An 18488-nucleotide genomic window follows, 5' to 3' on the forward strand; every position below is an offset into this window, starting at 1 on the left:
CATATCCTCAGGAAAGCCTTCAGAGCAGGCCTCCGAAACGGAGTCCTCTTTTTACCATACAAACTTGCAAGCAAACAAATGCATAAATCTGTGAAAACTAGAAAGCTTTTTCATGTAATGCAGTTGGAAGTAACTTTAAAACATCATTGTAGCAAACAAACTTAACAAACAAATTTGAAAGCTGAATGTTAAATCCTCCTAAGATGGGCTGTTAACTTCATAACCTGAGGAACTCTCTCTAGCAAATTGAAAGCCATTGCAGTGGTCTGTGTCCCTCAGTATGCTGTGTACTGAACTTACCTGTGAAACTGAACAGGGAACTTAACTAAACTTACCTGTTAAAAACCATTATCAGGGAAAGGTTCTTCAGACATTGCCCCTGCTTAGGTTGGTTTTATATTAATATTTCTCTTCTTAAATTCTAGTACATGACTCTCAACCCTTCAACCAAAAGGAAGAGCTCTGGATCACCTGACAGAAAGCCCTCCAAGAAGTCCAAAACTGATGGATCTTCACTGGGCCAGCCACTGAGTCCTACGCTGTGGTGTCATGTGCATTTGAAGAAATCTATTATTGGCTCCCCACTAAAAGTGAAGAACTCTAAGAACCCAAAATCCTCCAAAGAGGAGTTGGAGGAGGTGATGAAAATAGTGTCTCCAGGCAAACTTGGTGCTGACTTCCACATTCCTAAAAGGAGCCGACTAGGGAAGGGCAGCGATAAATCCTTAGACAAGAAACTGAAAGGCAAAAGGGTCCTGAATGGGCAGAAGTCCCCTGGGAAATCAAAATCACCCAGGAAAGGTCTGAAGAATCCCAAGATGAAACTGAAACAAATGACACTACTGGACATGGCCAAAGGCACCCCTAAGGTATCTAGAACTCCTAAGAACTCAGCAGGGACTCCCAGGTCCTCCAGCAAACCCCAGAAGCATCTTCCTCCTGCTGCGCTCCACCTCATTGCCTATTACAAGGAAAACAAAGACCGGGAGGATAAAAAAAGTGCCCTTTCCTGCATCATCTCCAAAACAGCCCGGCTACTCTCCAATGAGGACCGGGCCCGCCTGCCTGAAGAGTTGCGTGGGATAGTACAGAAACGCTATGAACTCTTAGAGCACAAAAAGAAATGGGCCTCCATGACCGAGGAACAGCGCAAGGAGTATCTGAAGAAGAAACGGGAGAAGCTGAAGGAGAAACTAAAGGAGAGAGCGAAAGAGCGGAAGGAAAAGGAGATGCAGGAAAAACTGGAAAAGCAGAAGAGGTATGAGGACCAAGATCTTAAAGGAAAGAATTTGCCTGCTTTTAAACTAGTGGATACTCCAGAAGGACTTCCCAATACTCTCTTTGGGGATGTGGCCATGGTGGTGGAGTTCCTGAGCTGTTACTCAGGCTTACTGATGCCAGACGCTCAGTATCCCATTACAGCAGTCTCCTTGATGGAGGCTCTGTGTGCAGAGAAAGGGGGCTTTCTCTACTTGAACCGGGTGCTGGTCATTCTTCTGCAGACCCTGCTGCAGGATGAAATTGCTGAAGACTATGCTGAGTTGGGAATGAAACTCTCGGAAATTCCCCTTACCTTGCATTCTGTTTCTGAGCTTGTCCGCCTGTGTCTACGAAAGTCAGATGTGCAGGAGGAAAGTGAAGTTTCTGATAATGTAGATGAGAGCAAGGATTCAGCTACCTTTGAAGATAATGAGGTGCAAGATGAGTTTTTGGAGAAGCTGGAGACATCAGAGTTCTTTGAGCTGACCTCTGAGGAGAAGCTACAGATAGTCGCAGCACTCTGCCACCGAATCCTAATGACTTACTCTGTGCAGGACCATGTGGAAGCAAAGCAGCAGATGTCAGCTGAGCTTTGGAAGGAACGGCTAGCTGTGCTGAAGGAAGAGAATGACAAGAAAAGAGCAGAAAAGCAGAAACGGAAAGAAATGGAGGCTAAAAACAAAGAGAATGGGAAAGATGAGAATGGGGTGGGAAGGAATGACAAGAAAAAAATAGAGATGGCAAAAACAGAGCAACAGATGGAAATAGAGGCTGAAGATATGATCAGTGCTGTGAAAAGCAGGAGACTTCTTGCCATTCAAGCCAAGAAAGAGAAGGAGCAACAGGAAAGGCAAATGAGAGGTACAATACTAGAATACTGGAGTGTATGTGTGGGAGCGGGGGAATGGGTTACAAAGTAAATGTAGATAATTCAGTTCTCCATTTCCAATAGTATTACCTGCCCATGAGGGATTTTATGGCTGGTGTCGATTAAGGCCTCTAGTTCTGTTGATGTGAGGCATTGTGCAGCCTGCAGGATTTTCAAAGCCACAGCTATGTGGTGCTTTATTACTCCATTAGCTCAAAATTTGGTGTGCTATGTATCAGATCCTCTTCTTTCAGTTTTGCCTTTTCAGAAATCCCTCACAAAGTACCTTTCTAGTTCTCACACATGGGGAGGGTTGGAAAACAGCAAGTCTAGATGGAGTACAGGTGACTGGCGGTGCTACAGCCACGCCGCCCGGCTAGAGCCAGCCATGCACTGTGCAACACAGAACACCAGGTCAGGCCGGGCTCTGCAGCTCCACTACCCCAGGAGCTTGCAGCACCACTGCCCAGAGCATTGCGCCCATGGCACAGTGAGCTGAGGCTGCGGGGGAGGGAGGATAACAGGGGAGGGGCTGGGGACTAGCCTCCTGGGCTGGGCAGAACGGTCCTGCGGGCCAGATGTGGCCCGTGGGCAGTAGTTTGCCCACCTCTGCTCTATAGGCTCCATTGTAGATGATGAATAAGGGGAATAGAGTTTGAGGAATTCAGAAGGCCAGGTAGAGAAGCCTGGAAGGGTCACCTTCCTTGGGGCCACCTGGCCCAGGCCACCCCATACCTGGATCATAGAAGGAAATGAGAGCGCAGCTGTTAGTTTTTATTCTAGTATTTATTTCCTTTTGTTTTATGGCGGAAGTAACAGCAGCTGAACACAGATGAAAAGAATAAAAATAAGCTCCTGTTGCCTCAAGCACTGATTTCCAAAGGTGTCAGTGATTGTAGTAATAAACCCTAGATCCCCAGAATTAATCCGGGTGTGGAGGCAGCTGTGGACCCTGTTTCATGCAACTTTCCAGGTCTGAGGAACCTCTGCCCCTCATGCCACTGAGTGGTTCCTCATGTGGGACAAGAACCAGATGAATCAGAAAATGGAACAAATTAATCAAAAATGGGAAATAGTGTAAATATACCATAGACACCATGCATCTGCTCCAGGGAGCTGTGCTAGGGTGGCCAGATCTCCGGGGGATCTGACCAGACCTGATTTCTGCAGGTGGGGGAGGTGCTGGGTCATCACCTGTGCCAGCCTTTACTTAGCTGGGGTCGCCTCCTATCTGCGACGGGTGGCTGCAGCTCCCAGCCCTGACTCTGTAGGCAAGTCCCTCCTGACCAGGGGAGAGGGGAAAAAACGAGGGCGGGGGGAGGGGAAGATTCCCGCACTCCTGCTGGTGTGTCCGTTTTTTTTAAATATTACAAAGTTGGCAACCCTAAGCTGCGCAGGGCATTGTAGGATCGGTGCAGGGAGAGCACCCAAAATAGGATTGTCAGTGTGAAAACATGGCACTTTTGCAACTTTCTCTAGTTCAGTCACAACTGTGTAATTGTTTAGTAGAGATGTAGCTAGGGAAACGCAGCATTGGGTTTCAAGTGGAAATTTCCTTCACCACCATAAAGGCTAGAGTTTGGAGAGTTTGTTTTAAATGAAACTGAGATTCAGCAGCAAATCAAACAGCCTGTTAAGGCCTTGTCCATATCTGTTGTCATCCCTTGAAATTCTATGCTGTCCCCGTAGGAGACCCCTTCTGGTCCTATGGCTTCTGCTGCTACCTCTGTACTAATGCCAAGCCTGCTGCTCCGCTCCCCATTCTTCAACAACCACTCTGATGTAATCTTTTGGTTGTCTCACCACTCTCTGAAACTCCATCTCTTAGTAACTGAACTCAACTTTCCTCATAAGTAGCCGCCTCCTGCATCAGCCTTGACAACTCCACTGTCCTTGCTGTCTACTTGCCTTGCAACCTCTCACCTTTGTAAAGTGCTCTATTCTGCGTCCCGCTTTTTGTTAGTCCTGTTGCTGCTGATTTATCCCTAAAATCTGTAGTAATAAAAAAACAAACGGGGGTGGATTCTGTCACCCCTGTTTTAGCCACGGTTGTCAGTTTTAGGGTCAACATCTATAATCCGAGGAGAGGGAATGAAATCTTGTGCCCCATGAGGCTCCTATTCCTTGCTGACTGGTTCAAATCATAGAATATCAGGGTTGGAAGGGACCTCAGGAGGTCATCTAGTCCAACCCCCTGCTCAGAGCAGGACCAATCCCCAGTTAGATTTTTGCCCCAAATCTCTAAATGGCCCCCTCAAGGATTGAACTCACAACCCTGGGTTTAGCAGGCCAATGCTCAAACCACTGAGCTATCCCTCCCCTCCCTTTAATCCTAAATCCTACTTTATGAGGAAGCTGTCAACCAGGAGCCCTCTTTATGCTATGTGGCTTCAAACAGGGAAGAAAACCCGTTCGTTTTGTGGATGTTGAGTTTAAAGTAAAAGCTGTCTTCTAATGTGACTGTTTTTGGTAAGAACAAGTGTTTCTGTTGCTTGGTATATCTCTGTTTTTGAGTAGGAACACTCCTCTTCCCCCCTCCCCCCATGTAAAATTTCGTGTTCATTATTAGCTCTTAATCTGAAAACCCAGTTATTAAACTGAGTAGTGTGTGAGTTATTTGAGCATGAAAAGGTATCTTGGATAACGATGCACTTCAGATGGAAAAAACTCAGTTTAAAAGGAAGCAGGAATGTGGCACATGAATGGAAGTCAAGAGATCCAAGTTCTCTTCTTACTTTGCCACAGGCAGTAATCTTAGGCAAATCACTTACGGACTCTGTTTCTCAATCATTAAAATGGGAATAATATATTCCCTACCTCATAACTGTGTTGAGCTTTATTCTTTATCATTTGTAAAGTGCTCAGGTATAGTGACGGATGCCATAGATGTTACCTACAAATGACTTTGCTCTTTTGCATTCTAATTTAAATGGCCCAGCTGGGCACTGGAAGTAACATTTTGCAGAGAATAGGGAAATTAAGTATTATTCTACAACTTGCATTGCTGTGTTGTGATTTGGAGGGAGTTACCAACAGGACAAAATCCTTGCAATCTGATCCGACTTCTTCTTTAAAAATGAGTTTCTATGCTTTGAGGAAAGCGACAGAAATCTTGAAGACCTCAAAGTGCAGAAACTGCTCTTCCCAGCATATAGGACTTTCCCTGTCCTTTCTAATCAGTCAGACATAGGAATTGACAGGACTTGAAAAACTTCCCAGGCATGTACTGGCCAGAGGGCAGAACCTACCAATCATACCTTGATATGGAGAATGAGTTGGGTGCCCACCAATGAGCTTCCTGGGCAATACTTTAGTGAGAAGTCCAGCACCCACCAGGGCTGCTGGGATTCTTGGGGACAGCACCCCTGTATGGGCTCCATCTGTTTATTAACATCTGACTGATAGGCACCTCATAAACTTGCTGCCTTTCCTGTCTTCATCTGACTACTAGAAGGGAGAGAGCGTCATCTCCCCACAAATCTGTTTCTCCCCCTTGCCCCACAGAGTATTCTGGCAGCAGCAATGAGAGAGTCTTCCTTCAAAATATGCCTTTCTCAGCTTTCCCAAACAGCAAAAGGTGAAATTGATGTCTCATTTTGGTGTCACTAAAGCCCATATGGTTCTGGGTAGCAGCAGTGAAACTGATCAGAATTGTAGGTTGCACTGTGTTGGTTGGGAAAGCTCTGAGCAGGGACAGAGGCACTGGAGCTGTCTGCAGGCTCAGGAACAAATTGCATTCATTGTATGTTCAGGTGCCATTTGGAGGTTTTCTTTGCAATCATAAGGGCTGGAAATGTAATTTTCTGAGAACTTAAATTCAGTAGAAATTGATGGTGGGGTTCTGTCACTAGCCATGACAAACTTCTCGCTTGTCAATGGTGAATGGAGTTTTCAAGCCATGATAGTGGTCAAACCAAATTAGTACTCCTAATCTGGTATCATATCAGCAGTTAAGATGCCAAAAGTAGTGCTTAAGAAGTACTATGCTGACTCAGTACAAAGCTTGTAGTAAACCTTGTTCAAGTAACTAGTGAGCTCTCGAGGGTATGATGGTAAATGGGATGGAGTGGGGAAGAGGATATGCTGTTAAGAAATTAGCAAGTGTCAAAGCTGACAACCTTTCTAGCCCAGGTGCAAGCCTCCCCAGTGAAGGTTCCCACATTTGAAACTGGAAACCTACTGGCATGCAGTGGAAACCAGAACCAACAAATAGCTTATTAGGGTTTTAATCGCTCTCTTTAAAAGGCCTTCTTGAGAACTGGCCCTGTGAGAAGGTTCTCTGAGTGTGCACTGTTCTTGTAGTCCTCGGCTAGCTGTTGGCTATTCTGTATATCTGTCTGCAGCACAAATGTAAGTTGTAGATCTTTTAAGTCCTACTCTCCACTGCCTGTAAAAAGGCTGTGGTGAAGTTCTGGCAGCTATACAAGCAGTAAGTGTACAGAGAATGAGGCTTCAGTCCTAGGTTTCAAAAGAAGGCATAGTAGGGTGACCGGATAGCAAGTGTGAAAAATCGGGACGGGCTGGGGGGGTAATAAGCGCCTATATAAGAAAAAGCCCCAAATATCAGGACTGTCCCTATAAAAGCAGGACATCTGGTCACCCTAAGGCATAGGGAAAGAGGACTGTAGCCTGCATAGAGTGGTGTGAGGAGCACTTCCAGCTGTTAGCAATATATGGGGAAGGTGCCTCCTGTGTGTTTGGAGGAGGGCTATTGCCCATCTCCCATTGTGATCCGAATTCCCCAGGTTGGCTTCAGTTGGTTCCAATTTTCTCAAGGATTTGAGCTCTTGCATTTAAGTTCTGAATCTACTTACTTAGATTTTTGGTCATGGATTGTAATATAACTTTGTCTTTGGGGTCTGGATTTCAGCTTAACTTTAGACAGATTCATTTTTGTTCCCTTTTTCTCAATACATCTCTTACATAGTGAGGTGGGCTTGTTCATCAGAGGCAGGTAAAAATGCAGGAGACATCTGTAAAGTACCCTGAGCCCAAAAGAAAAGCTTAAAGCCCTCTGACCTCCCTTCTTTGCCTTCTTGGCAGAAGTTGGTTATTTATCCTGATCATGAGATGAAATGTCTAAGTAAAGCTCTTGGGTATGTTTACACTGCAATGGGAGATGATTGCAGCTAGGGTAGGCATACCTATGCTAGCCTTAGTGTAGCTAGTATTTCTTACAAAGCTGTGAAGACACAGCAGCATGGACTAGCAATAGGAGTATGTACTCCTGGTTCTGGGTGGGCTTGTGCAGCAACACAGGCTTCAGTGTCGGCTGTATCTTCACTGCTCTTTTTGGCTGTACTAGCTAGATTAAAGATAGCATAGGTATGTCTGCCTGAGGTGCAATCGCCCTTCCAATTGCCATGTAGACATACCATCCATCTGCAGGAATCCTGCCACCTTTCACCATTTCATTCTGTTTGTGGACTTCCCGGGGGATGTAGGAGCTACTAGAATGCCAAGATTTTTGTCCTGACAGATGAGCTAAGCTTGCTGTTTTTGAACTCTTCTCCTGGCATGGCAGAATATCTGGGTTGGTATGAGTTACTAGAGCATGTGCTTGTCCCTCCTGTAGCCAGAGCAGAACAGCTGCGCTTGGAAACCTATGTGGCTAAGTGGGGCGTGCCTTCCAGTCTACAATTGTCCATTTGGTAGGAAGGCTTCAGAAAAGGTCCTTTATGGTGAGGACCTGAGTTGAAGCAGCTAGTCAAATGAAGTGAAGATGATGCATAAGGCCATGCTGAGGAACAGGAGAACAGAAAATAAAATACCAGTAATATTAAAGTCCTTCTCTTTGCCTCAGGCCAGCTCACCCTCCTGTTCTGGTTTTGTTCTGCATTCTTTCTCAAACTGAAATTAGCAGCAATTGAGCTTGAGGTTTGGGATTCTTTCAGATGCTGGATCCTTGAGCAGTTGTGTGGTCAGAATTGGGAGAAATTCTAGGGGGGTTTCACAGGGGGGAAAGGGGAGCAGGGTCAGTAGTAACTAGTGCATACTAGCTAAAGTTCACAAGCTATTCTGCAATTACTCCCCATGTGGACATTCCCGTTGCGCACTGAATGCCTTTGTGTGCATTAGCGTAATTTACTTTGGAAATGCATTAACAGAATTTACCAGTAAATTAATCTTCTTTCTTCACCTAGCTAATCAGCAAAATAGAAAATAGCCTATTGCAATATGTGGTGACTCTGATTACAGTAGTTTTCTTTTAATGTGTCTGCAGTAAAACTGGAGAAAGAAGCAGAGGAGGAGAGAATCCGGAAGCATAAAGCTGCAGCTGAAAAGGCATTCCAAGATGGGATTGCCAAAGCTAAGTTGGTGATGCGCAGAACGCCAATAGGAACTGACCGTAACCACAACAGGTAGAAGACCTAACCTTTAAAGCTTCCCTGTGCTATCTGTATCCCTTTAACTGCTAATGGTCCTGTTAGGTGATCACCTCCTTTCTGTTGGAATAGAATGTTATAAATGAATATTTAATGTATGAGATCTTTTGTACCAGTATGCAATGCATTACTGTGCATCGAGAACTTCGGGGCGGCCTACTGTAAAGCTAAAATAGAGATGAGACCATCTCCAAACTGCTGTAGTCTGGGGGACCTGCATCTCTGCGGGAGGGATGCATGACACTCAGTCTAACCCAGTATTTCTCAGTCTATTCAGGCTGGCACCCTTTATTCTAAATCAAAAACTTTTGTGACGACCCCTTGCCTCACACTTACAATAAACTAAGAGTAAAAAATGTCAGTGATAACCCTATGTAATTGATTTGTTTTGAGAGGCTGACAGGAAGTACTTCACCTTGAAAAGTAAGAGTGTGCAGGGGAATGAGGGAGCAAGAGTTTTCTTTGCTTTAGATTGTAATGCAATTTCAATTGCATAGTCTCCTGATTAGCTTTGTGGCTCGAGCCAGTAGTTGAAACAGTTGGCTAACATTATCAAACTGCTGGCAATAGTAGTTACCATTATTATCCTTCTTTCATTCAGACTTGGTGTATGGTAGACTCCTTAGAAAGAACTGAAGGATAGTTGTTTCATCTTGCTCATGCTGCACTTCTGCTGAAGATATAGATGCATGCACATATTTTAAATGCCTGCGGACTTGTGTTCTCTCCTCTCGTGTGTGAATGTATATGTATTTTTTCTGTGCAACCCTTGTCCTCCTGTGGTTCCTACAGTAATGTCTATGCTCTTTACAGATATTGGCTGTTTTCAGATGAGGTTCCTGGCTTGTTCGTTGAGAAGGGCTGGGTACATGACAGCATAGACTACAGATTCATCCCTCGCCGCCAGAAGAAGGAGGAGGTGGTGGATGATGATGATGATGATGACTACTACCCAATGGGTAAGATCAGCCAACTTCTCTTGCATATCATCTTTTGTCACTAATGGATCCTCTTTGTTACTAGCTGGGGTCGAGGTGGATCGGCAAATGGATGACCATGTAACAGATCAGTAAAGGTGCTGCTCTTCAAGAGTGTCAGTGTGGATCCCACTGTAGATGTGCATGAGTCTTGTGCCTGAGATCGGAGTCTTTTGAATAGAATTGTCAAGGGTTGTGCTTGTACCTCGTGTTCCTTATTATCCCATCTGAGGGGGAGCCATGATCTGTCTTCAGTTCCCTCTTAACTCTTGTGGCAGTCAGGTGGAACCTGGCATGTGTCCAACCCACTAATTCTTGGCTTTGGTTAAATTTTCTCCAACTCGTAATAAAACTTTCAGCACTTTTCTGATCCACTGACGTCAGACTGAGAATGATATTGACTAATCTTGACTGAAATAGTCATGGTCAGACACTCCCCTGCCCAGGGCTTCTGAACATGCTGGATTCAAAACCTTCAGGCTTCAAGCCCTGTCCATCCTGCAATGCACTGAATCTATTGAAAAAATAGATGTGGGGGAGTGAGGGAGCAAGAGTCCCAAATACTGAGCAGATGTTTGGTGTGCCTTTAATTTGCCACAAGAACACACAAGTTGTGAGATGTGTGGTTGAAGCTTCATTTTCTGGAGCAATTTATGAACAGCTCTTCGGATTCTGAGAAGAACTCCAAGTTCTTAGTAGCAGACAGGGACCCCAAAGACCAGTACAGAGAAGATGGCACGGAAAAAGACTCTACTCCTCACCAAAGTAGACTCAACCAGCTCTGTAAACTCAACCAGCACCACAGACACGATCAGCATCTCTGGTACCAAAGTGCAGCTCTTAGAGGGACTGCTGTGAACGTACAAGCAGACACACTAGGAGGAGCTCAGTGTCTTCCCACAAGGATGGACCCCCTAAAGCCTCAGGATAAAACCACAAAGCCCCTCATGCGTTTAGGACTAGTGATAAGAAGGAACCTGTGGCACAGCCTCTCCTCCGGCAACAACTCTAGCTCTGGTGACGCATCCCTTGGTGGCAACACCTACAACTGAAGAGGTTTCTGGAAGCTCCAGGACTGTCATAGGAGCTGATGCATGCCCTAGTGACAAGAACTCCATGTATCTCAGAACCACCCTTAGATGATGTCGATTCCTGCTCTCCATCAAATGTGTTCTCACTGCCTTCAAGCAGAGAATCCTCTACTTGGAGATCTGTGGTCAATACCACAAAGGCATGTCATCTCTCTCTACAGGTCTCAACTGCTGACTCGTGAAGAATGGCACTGGACTAGCCAGTATCAAATAAGTCAACTGTGCCCTTATGTCCTATCACCATGGTCCTATTGGACTTCTGTGGTCCGCCATCACACACCTCTATAAGCCTGTCTCCACCGTATTTGAGGAAGAGATCGCTCTTGCCACCAGCATGTCTGGTCAGACTGCCTATGCTAGACTACAAGGAAGACCGAACTGGGGGCAGAGCAACAACAAGGTCCTGTGTCATCACCAAAAGACATCTCCTCTTCATCACCTGGTGAAGTGATATCGTCAGCATCAATACTGGAACCCGATTACTTCAAGTAATTCCAAGAGCTCCTATGAGAATTACTTAGATCCTGGAGAAACAGACGCTGATCATATTGAAAAAATATAAGTTGATATTTTGACAACTTTCAGTCCAGCCACAGTCGCTGTCCTCATAAATGACCAGGCTAAGGCCCTGTGGCAGATGCCTGACACAATAACACACACTGTAAAATGGGTAGAGAAGCAGTACCCAGTCCCTCAGACAGGGTTTGAATACTTCTTTGCCTGCCCTAGCCAGGGCTCCTTATCTGTCTCAAAAGTACAGGAAAAATCTACAGCAAAATGTAGTGCCCCTAAAGACAAGGACTCCAAAAAGGCTCTACCTACTTACTCCTGCTTTTCTGCAACTGCAAGAGGCAAATTACTTTTTGAGCTGGGATAGAGTGACGCCCTTTCTCTTGAAACTCCCGTGTGACAACAGGAAGGCACCCAGGGAAGTAAAAAAGGTAGGCCAGTTGGTGGCAATTGACACTTCCAACACTATGGTCAGATCTATGGCCATGGCCATGGCAGTGACAATGCACAGAACATCCTGACTCCAAGTATTGGGCATCCCTCAAGAGGTACAGGGTATGATTGGGGACCAGCCCTTTGAAAGCATGGAATTTAAGGAGCAAACAGACAGCTCTTCACACTCTTTTGAAGACTCAAAGGCTCCCTGGGTAGTGTCACCCAAGCTTCATACTGTAAGCCGTACCATCCTCAATCCCAGTTAAGACAACAAGCACCATGCTGTCATTCCAAGCAACCACCTGAGTGCCATGCCAATAAAAAGCTAAAGTATGACGGGGTCACCAGACTCCTCCTTCCTTGGCAATGTATCTCGCTCCTATGGCATATCAGCAAATTTGACAGGATTGTCAGGAGCCTCACCAGATCCAGTTTAGAGAGCATGACTTTCAGAAGCCATCTCACCCCATTCCACCAGGGGTGATCTGCCATAACATTGTACAAATAGGTGCTAGAGGCCATTGCCCCAGCTTCCCCAGCCATCTTCAGGGACCCCTCTCATGAGAGCCTGCTACCGGCAGAAGTGGCCTTGCTGAATCGTCTTGGAGGCTGAGGAGCTGCCACCAGATTTCTTGGGAACGGGCTTCTGCTCCCAGTATTTCCTTATCCTGAAGAAAAAAAGGGGTCTTTGCTCTGTCCTAGACCTGAGAAGACTCAACAAAAACATATGCCATTTCAGGATGACAATTCTTGCCTCTGTCATTCCATATGTTTATGCTCAAGGCTGGTTCATGGCTCTCTACTTGCGTGATACATCTGCATACTTCTATATAGCTCTCTGTCTGGGCCATGGGAAGTACCCAAGATTCCGAGTGGGACCCAACCATTACCAATCCAGGGTATTTGCCCTTGGTACTCTCCACAACACAGTGTTCACAAAATCCCTGGCAGAGGTGGCAGAACTCTTAGGGAGCAAGGGAATCCATGTCTACCTATTGGCTGATCAGGGATAGGTCACAGCAGGAAATGTTGACCGCTCTGGAGTACATATTTTCCCTGCTGTCCCAATTAGAACTCCTTGTGAACTACAAGAAATAGCCTGTAACAGCCATGCAGATGATAGTTGATCAGATTGTCCATGAACTCTCTCAGGGAGAGCTTACATGTCGGGGGTATGTCTACAGTGCAATTAAACACCCGTAGCTGGCCCATATCAGCTGACTCAGGCTGCAGGGCTGTGAAACTGTGGTGTATGTATTCAGGCTTGGGCTAGAGCCCAGACTATGGGATCTTCTCCCTCGTGGTCCCACAGCCCAGGCTCTAGCCCTAGCCCAAGCCAGAACACTTCCACAGCTGTTTTTTATAGCCCTACATCCAGAGCCCTGGAAGCCTGACTCAGCTGATGTGGGCCTGCTATGGGTGTTTAATTGCAGTGTCATCATCGGCAATGATCCCTCGATTCGAGGATGATCTCTACCACGGATTTACATAAGGGTCCTGAGATGTCTCGGGAGTCCAATCCTGGAACCACAGATCTGCCCGCAGTAGGTACAGACATTTCCTCGCAGGCCAGCTACTGCGGGGAGAAAGTTATTTTTCCTTCCTTCTCTCTTTTCAGCTTTGAGGGCAAGGCGCTTCTCCTCAGAGCGGGCCACGGCCTGATGGAGGATGTAGCCCCATTGGGGTCGGTTGTGGCTTGCTCCTCCCAGCTTGTGATGTCCACCTCAGTTTTCTTGAGAGACGCTTTCATTGTGTCTTTGCAGCATTTCCTCTGACCACCACAGGATCTCTGACCATGGGTGAGCTGAGAGTAGAGGACTTGTTCTGGGAGAAGAGAGTCTGGCATCTGTACACAATATCCAGCCCAGCGGAGTTGGTGCATTAGGATCATTGCTTCAGTGCTGGTGACATTGGCCTCACGGAGGATGCTGGCGTTAATGCAGCGATCTTCCCACTGGACGTGAAGGATCTTCCGGAGGCATCGTTGGTGGTACCTCTCCAGACTTTTGAGGTGCAGTTGATAAGGCATCCATAAAGGAGTATAGAGAGAACCTTTACCTTATAGACCTGAATCGTGGTGTCCTGCGGTAGGTCACTGTCTGTTGGAGCAATTTCCTAAAGGAAGCACTTGCGCACTGGATTTGTTGATTTTTCTGCGTTTTGAGAAAGTTGGCTACCGAGGTAGCAAAAGTGCTCGACTGTCTCCAAAGTCTGACCTTTGTGCGCGAGGATGGCACAGCCATCAGCATATGGAAAATCAGTAAGGGACGCCCTAAGGACACACTTCAGAGACCAGGTCTGGGGCGGCTAGGCATCCAAGCATCACCTGATCAAGAGTCACGGTCCCTCCCGAAATCCTATAAAAACTTGGCAGCTGGACCTGGAGAACATTTTGAAAGGAGGTTCCCTTCTTGACCCCCTTCCCTACGATGACTCATAGCAGATGCTTCAGGGACAGATTGGGGTGCCCATCTGAACGATCTCTAGATGTAAGGAACCTGGTCCCAGTGCGATTTGATGCTGCATATCAATGTCCGGGTACTCAGGGCCATCTGGCTAGCTTGTGTGGTGTTCCTGCACTGCAGATCCCTGCAGCCCATACAGATCTCTGTAAACAAGCAAGGATGTACCCTCTTATCTCCTGTCTGCCAGGAAGCCATCAAACTGTGGACCCGGTGGTATCCCCATGGGATAACCCCATTGACTCTGCACATTGTAGAAGCCAGCAACAACTTGGCTTCTTACACATACATGCAGGCACTTGAGTGGGCACTGCAGATGTCCATCATAAAGCCAATATTTCACCAGTTGAGGGCTCTCATGATAGACCCATTCGCCAGACAGGACAGCACCAAGTGCCCAAACTTCTGCTCCAGAGTGCAGGAGCATGGGCTGTTCACCAGATGCCTTCCTGCTCCAGTGGACTCCAGGCCTCCTATACAGCTTCCCCCAATTACCCTGGTCCCCAGGCTATCATCTGGTGGGACAAGGCCATGCTGATCCTAAATAGCTCTTTATTGGTAGAGGCAATTTTGGCTGTCAACCTTTTTCGCACTTCTATTCTGCCTCTTATCTGTCTCTGTCTCCCTGGATGTGAGATCCCAGCTCCACTGCCAGATATTGCAAGGACTGCAGGTCTGGGTGCACCTGACTGCTTGGTTGTTGGCTGGCTGAGCATGACAGACTTCTCAACAGGTTCAAGAAATCCTCCTACAGAGCAGGAAGCCGTCTACTAGGAAGACCTCCTTTTCCAAATGGAAACAGTTGTCCATATGGGCAATCCAGTATAATCTGGACCCAACTGAGGCTCCAGTACCAAAGAGCCTCCACATGCTGCATTTGAAACAAAGTCGATTGGCATTTAATTCTATGCAAGTCCACTGTGCAGTAGTAAGGATATGTCCTATTCCAATACCTCACCCACCTTGTGTCTCTAATATCCTGGGACTGGCATAGCTACAGCAACACTGCATGTACACTTCAGTACCGTCCTACTTGCTCTTCTCACATCAGACAGTACTGAGACTCCTCACAGGCTTCCTGCGTACTTATCCGTTTGTCAGAAACGTGACTCTTTTGTGGCATCTCAACATTGTTCTCCTGAAACTTATGGAACCTCCATTTGAGTCACTATCAGACTGTTAGGTACATCACCTTCCATCACCTTCCCATTAAGGTGGACTACTTGTTGCCATCACTTCAGCATGGATCAGTGAGTTCCATACCCTCATGGCTGGTCCTCCGTACAAAGCCTTTCACAGGAACAAGGTGATTTTAAGACTGCATCTTAAGCTAATCCTTAAGGTGGTCTCAAGTGTTTAATCTAAATCAGTTAATCAATCTACCAGTCTTCTTCCCAGAGCCACATTCAACATGCAGAGAGAAGAAGCTATATACTCTGGGTGTTTTTTGGAGCCTTGCTCTATATTATCTTAGCAGGACCAAACCTTTGATGTGTTCTCTTCATCTTTGTGGCTATAATGACCCATTGAAAGGTCCAACCATCTCATCACAGAGAATCTTAAGTGGATCATGGAGTGTATCTCCACCTGTAATCAGTGAGCCTCTTCCCTCCAACTGTCGTCAAACGCTGCCTGTGCTCTCATGGAATATCTTCAGTCTGCTTTAGAAACATGCCAGTCTCTGAGATTTGCAAAAATAGCAACTGAAGTCCGTAACCCACTGACTTGTTACACATTTCATTCTTGACGTGGCCGGTTGGTCTGATGCCATGGTTGAGAGGGTAGTACTGCGATCTTTGTCTAATGCTGTAGGCATGCCTTATTCCCACCATTTAGATCGTTCTTTTTGCCAGCAACCTACAGTGGGATTCCCATTGATGTATACTCAAAGACTGATTGGTTATCCTACAATTCAACATTTCAAAGAACCAGTTAGTGTGGATCCCACAACCTGGCTTCCAGCCACTCTTTTCAGAGTCCTCCGCAGCACGGGCGTTGAATTGCAAGGGAACTGAAAGAGGGCCACAGTCACCCTTGCCTCGTACAGGAGTATGAGGCGGTACAGGGCATATGCGGTGCATGTGCACGTACAGTGAGATCCACACTGACTACAGCATATCTCTCAGAACCACATAGACAGTGTGGTAAGAGCCCTGCTACATAAAAGCGCTCCAACAGAAAAGAAACAAGATAAAGGTGGGCTGCAACTGCCGGGATTCTAAATGAAACCAGAAATGAGGGGGTTGGGCCTTGTAGCTATAGAGCCTTTCCTGCGACTGCCCTAACTGAAGAGAACCTCGGGCTACTACTTCACGTCTCCATACACAACTGCCTATACCAAGGGTGGCCAAACTTACTGACCCTCCAAGCCGCGTACGGTAATCTTCAGAAGTTCGAGAGCCGGGCGCGCCTGTTGGGGCTCAGGGCTTCAGCCCCACTCTTGCTGAAGCTCTGAGCCCTGCCAGGCATTCCCCCCCCCCCCCCACAGGGATGAAGCCCCAAAAACCCCCTCCTGCTGGGCAGAAGCCCGAGATCAACCACCCTGCCACAGGGCACAAGCCCAGAGCTCCGCCCACCAAGTCTTTTTTGGGGGGGCGGGAGGGGACGGACACCTCCGCAAGCTGCACTTTAACTGTAAGAGAGTCACATGTGGCTTGCGAGCCGCGGTTTGGCCACCCCTGGCCTATACACCTCTTGGCTCCTTTTGATAGCTTAAACGTAAGTATCTGGGATTCCTTAAAATAGCCACAGTTGGACTGGCCATTGCCTAGTGGCAGCCACTGTGCGGAGGTGGCTACTTCAGGGGGTCTGGTTCCCTGATGCGAAGCTGCAGAGATTGCTGCCATTTGCCTTCAGGCTAATCGGAGATGGGAGGGCAGAACTGAAATGAAGGTGCTTCCATTTTATTGGGAGTCAAGTATCCTCTGCCAACTTCAACTGAATTTCAGTCATTCAGCACTTCCTTGTTTATGGGTTGGTAGATGCGGGTTTGCTATAGAAGTGGCTTATTCCTCTAACAGCAGTGCTTGGCCAGAGGGGCAGTTGTGCAGAGCAGTTCTGTCAGTTTCCTCTAGTCCTCCACAAATGAGTAGCTATTCCATGGATTCTTCCCTCCCTTAAATGTTCACTCTTCATTTCCCTGGGAAACTACTAGAATGCATGTGTTGCATCTTCAAGAAGGCCCTAAACTAATTGGATGGTTTGCTGCTCTTAAAGATTACATGTAACACCTAAAATCTGATGTAGAGAATTTGTGCCTGACACTGCTCTCTAACACCTTGTCTAACAAGCGACATGAAATCCACTTGAAGTGGTTTTTCTTACAACAAAATAGCTCTGGTATATCTACACTGCAGTAAAATACCCGTGGCCTAGCCATGGCTGGCCAAGGTCAGCTGACTTGGGCACTTGGGGCTCGAGGCGTGGGGCTAAAATACGTGTTGTACACACTCAGCTGGAGCCCGGGCCCTGAAACCCTGCAAGAGGGGTGGGTCTCAGAGCCCAGGCTCCAGCCTGAGCCTGGAAGTCCGCATAGCAGTTTTTAGCCCTGCAGCCCCAAGTCAATTGACCTGGGCTCAGACTCCATGTTGCAGGTTATTACAGTGAGGTGTCCTTTCAGGTATGTCTACATAGCAGTGTAAACCTAATCTCCCCCTTGTGTCCCCACACCAGTTGTTAACCTAGGGCTCAAACCTAGGGTCCCAGGACCCTGCAGGGCTGGAGGGTCCAAGCCCGTGTTAAGCTGGAACATAGGGTCCAACCCCTATTGCTTTCCTGTGTGCACGTGGCCCCAGCTTGTCTCGGGTCTCAGAAGTCTTCTACATGTATCCCAGAGTTCTTTGGGGCAACTTCCTGAGTCCTCTCTCTGTGAACAATCTGTGGAGCAGTCTATTGCACTCTATTGGAGTGGAAGCCACACATCCTTTTGCAAAACTGTAGCAGCTCAGATGAGCATTAACCCATTGTCTGCTGAACACTGGTCTGCAAGCGCACTCCCAGGGAGCCTGCAGGGTTTGCAATGGAGACCCATCAGAAGAAGCTTTTTGCAAAGAGAACTGCTTTCAGCTTATAAGAGCACAGCTGGATTTTGGTGCATGCTGCCCAGGCACCCCTGCACACACAGCCCCAGGGAGGGAGGAGGGGGGCGGCAGAGAGTGCAGCAGGGACAAAGTGGCTGCCCTGCAGGAAGGGGGAGCAGCAAAGCTCTCAGCACAGCCGGGGGAGGGAGGGATGATCCCCAACACTCTGGCCACTTCCCCTCCCTGCAGGGCAGCCGCTTGGTCTTCGCTCCGTTCTCTTGTGCCCCTGTCCTTCCTGGGGCTGCGTGTGTCTAGGAGCCTGGGCAGGTGCACAGTGAGGGCAGTGAGTGGGAGCCAGCCCCAAAACTTCCCTACAGCCTCCCGGGTTCCCTTATCCCTACCTCCCTGGGTGCGGTGGAGACAGGGCTAAGGAAACCCCATGGGGTGCTGGAGCACACTGCACCCAAGCCTGGGGGAAGC

General features: G+C 47.3%; 1 protein-coding gene across 1 annotated transcript in view; it reads left to right on the top strand.

Moving 5' to 3' along the window:
• BAZ1B (bromodomain adjacent to zinc finger domain 1B) overlaps positions 1-18488 on the top strand; it is an 84359-nt gene that overhangs the window by 36426 nt on the left and 29445 nt on the right. The window contains exons 7-9 of the mRNA XM_005294327.5: positions 426-2121; positions 8352-8490; positions 9328-9473. Coding sequence (XP_005294384.2) covers positions 426-2121; positions 8352-8490; positions 9328-9473 — 1981 coding nt within the window. The remainder of the gene's footprint in view (positions 1-425; positions 2122-8351; positions 8491-9327; positions 9474-18488) is intronic.

This window comes from Chrysemys picta, chromosome 19 (assembly GCF_011386835.1).
Source record: "Chrysemys picta bellii isolate R12L10 chromosome 19, ASM1138683v2, whole genome shotgun sequence".
In the NCBI taxonomy this organism is placed as follows: Eukaryota; Metazoa; Chordata; order Testudines; family Emydidae; genus Chrysemys; species Chrysemys picta.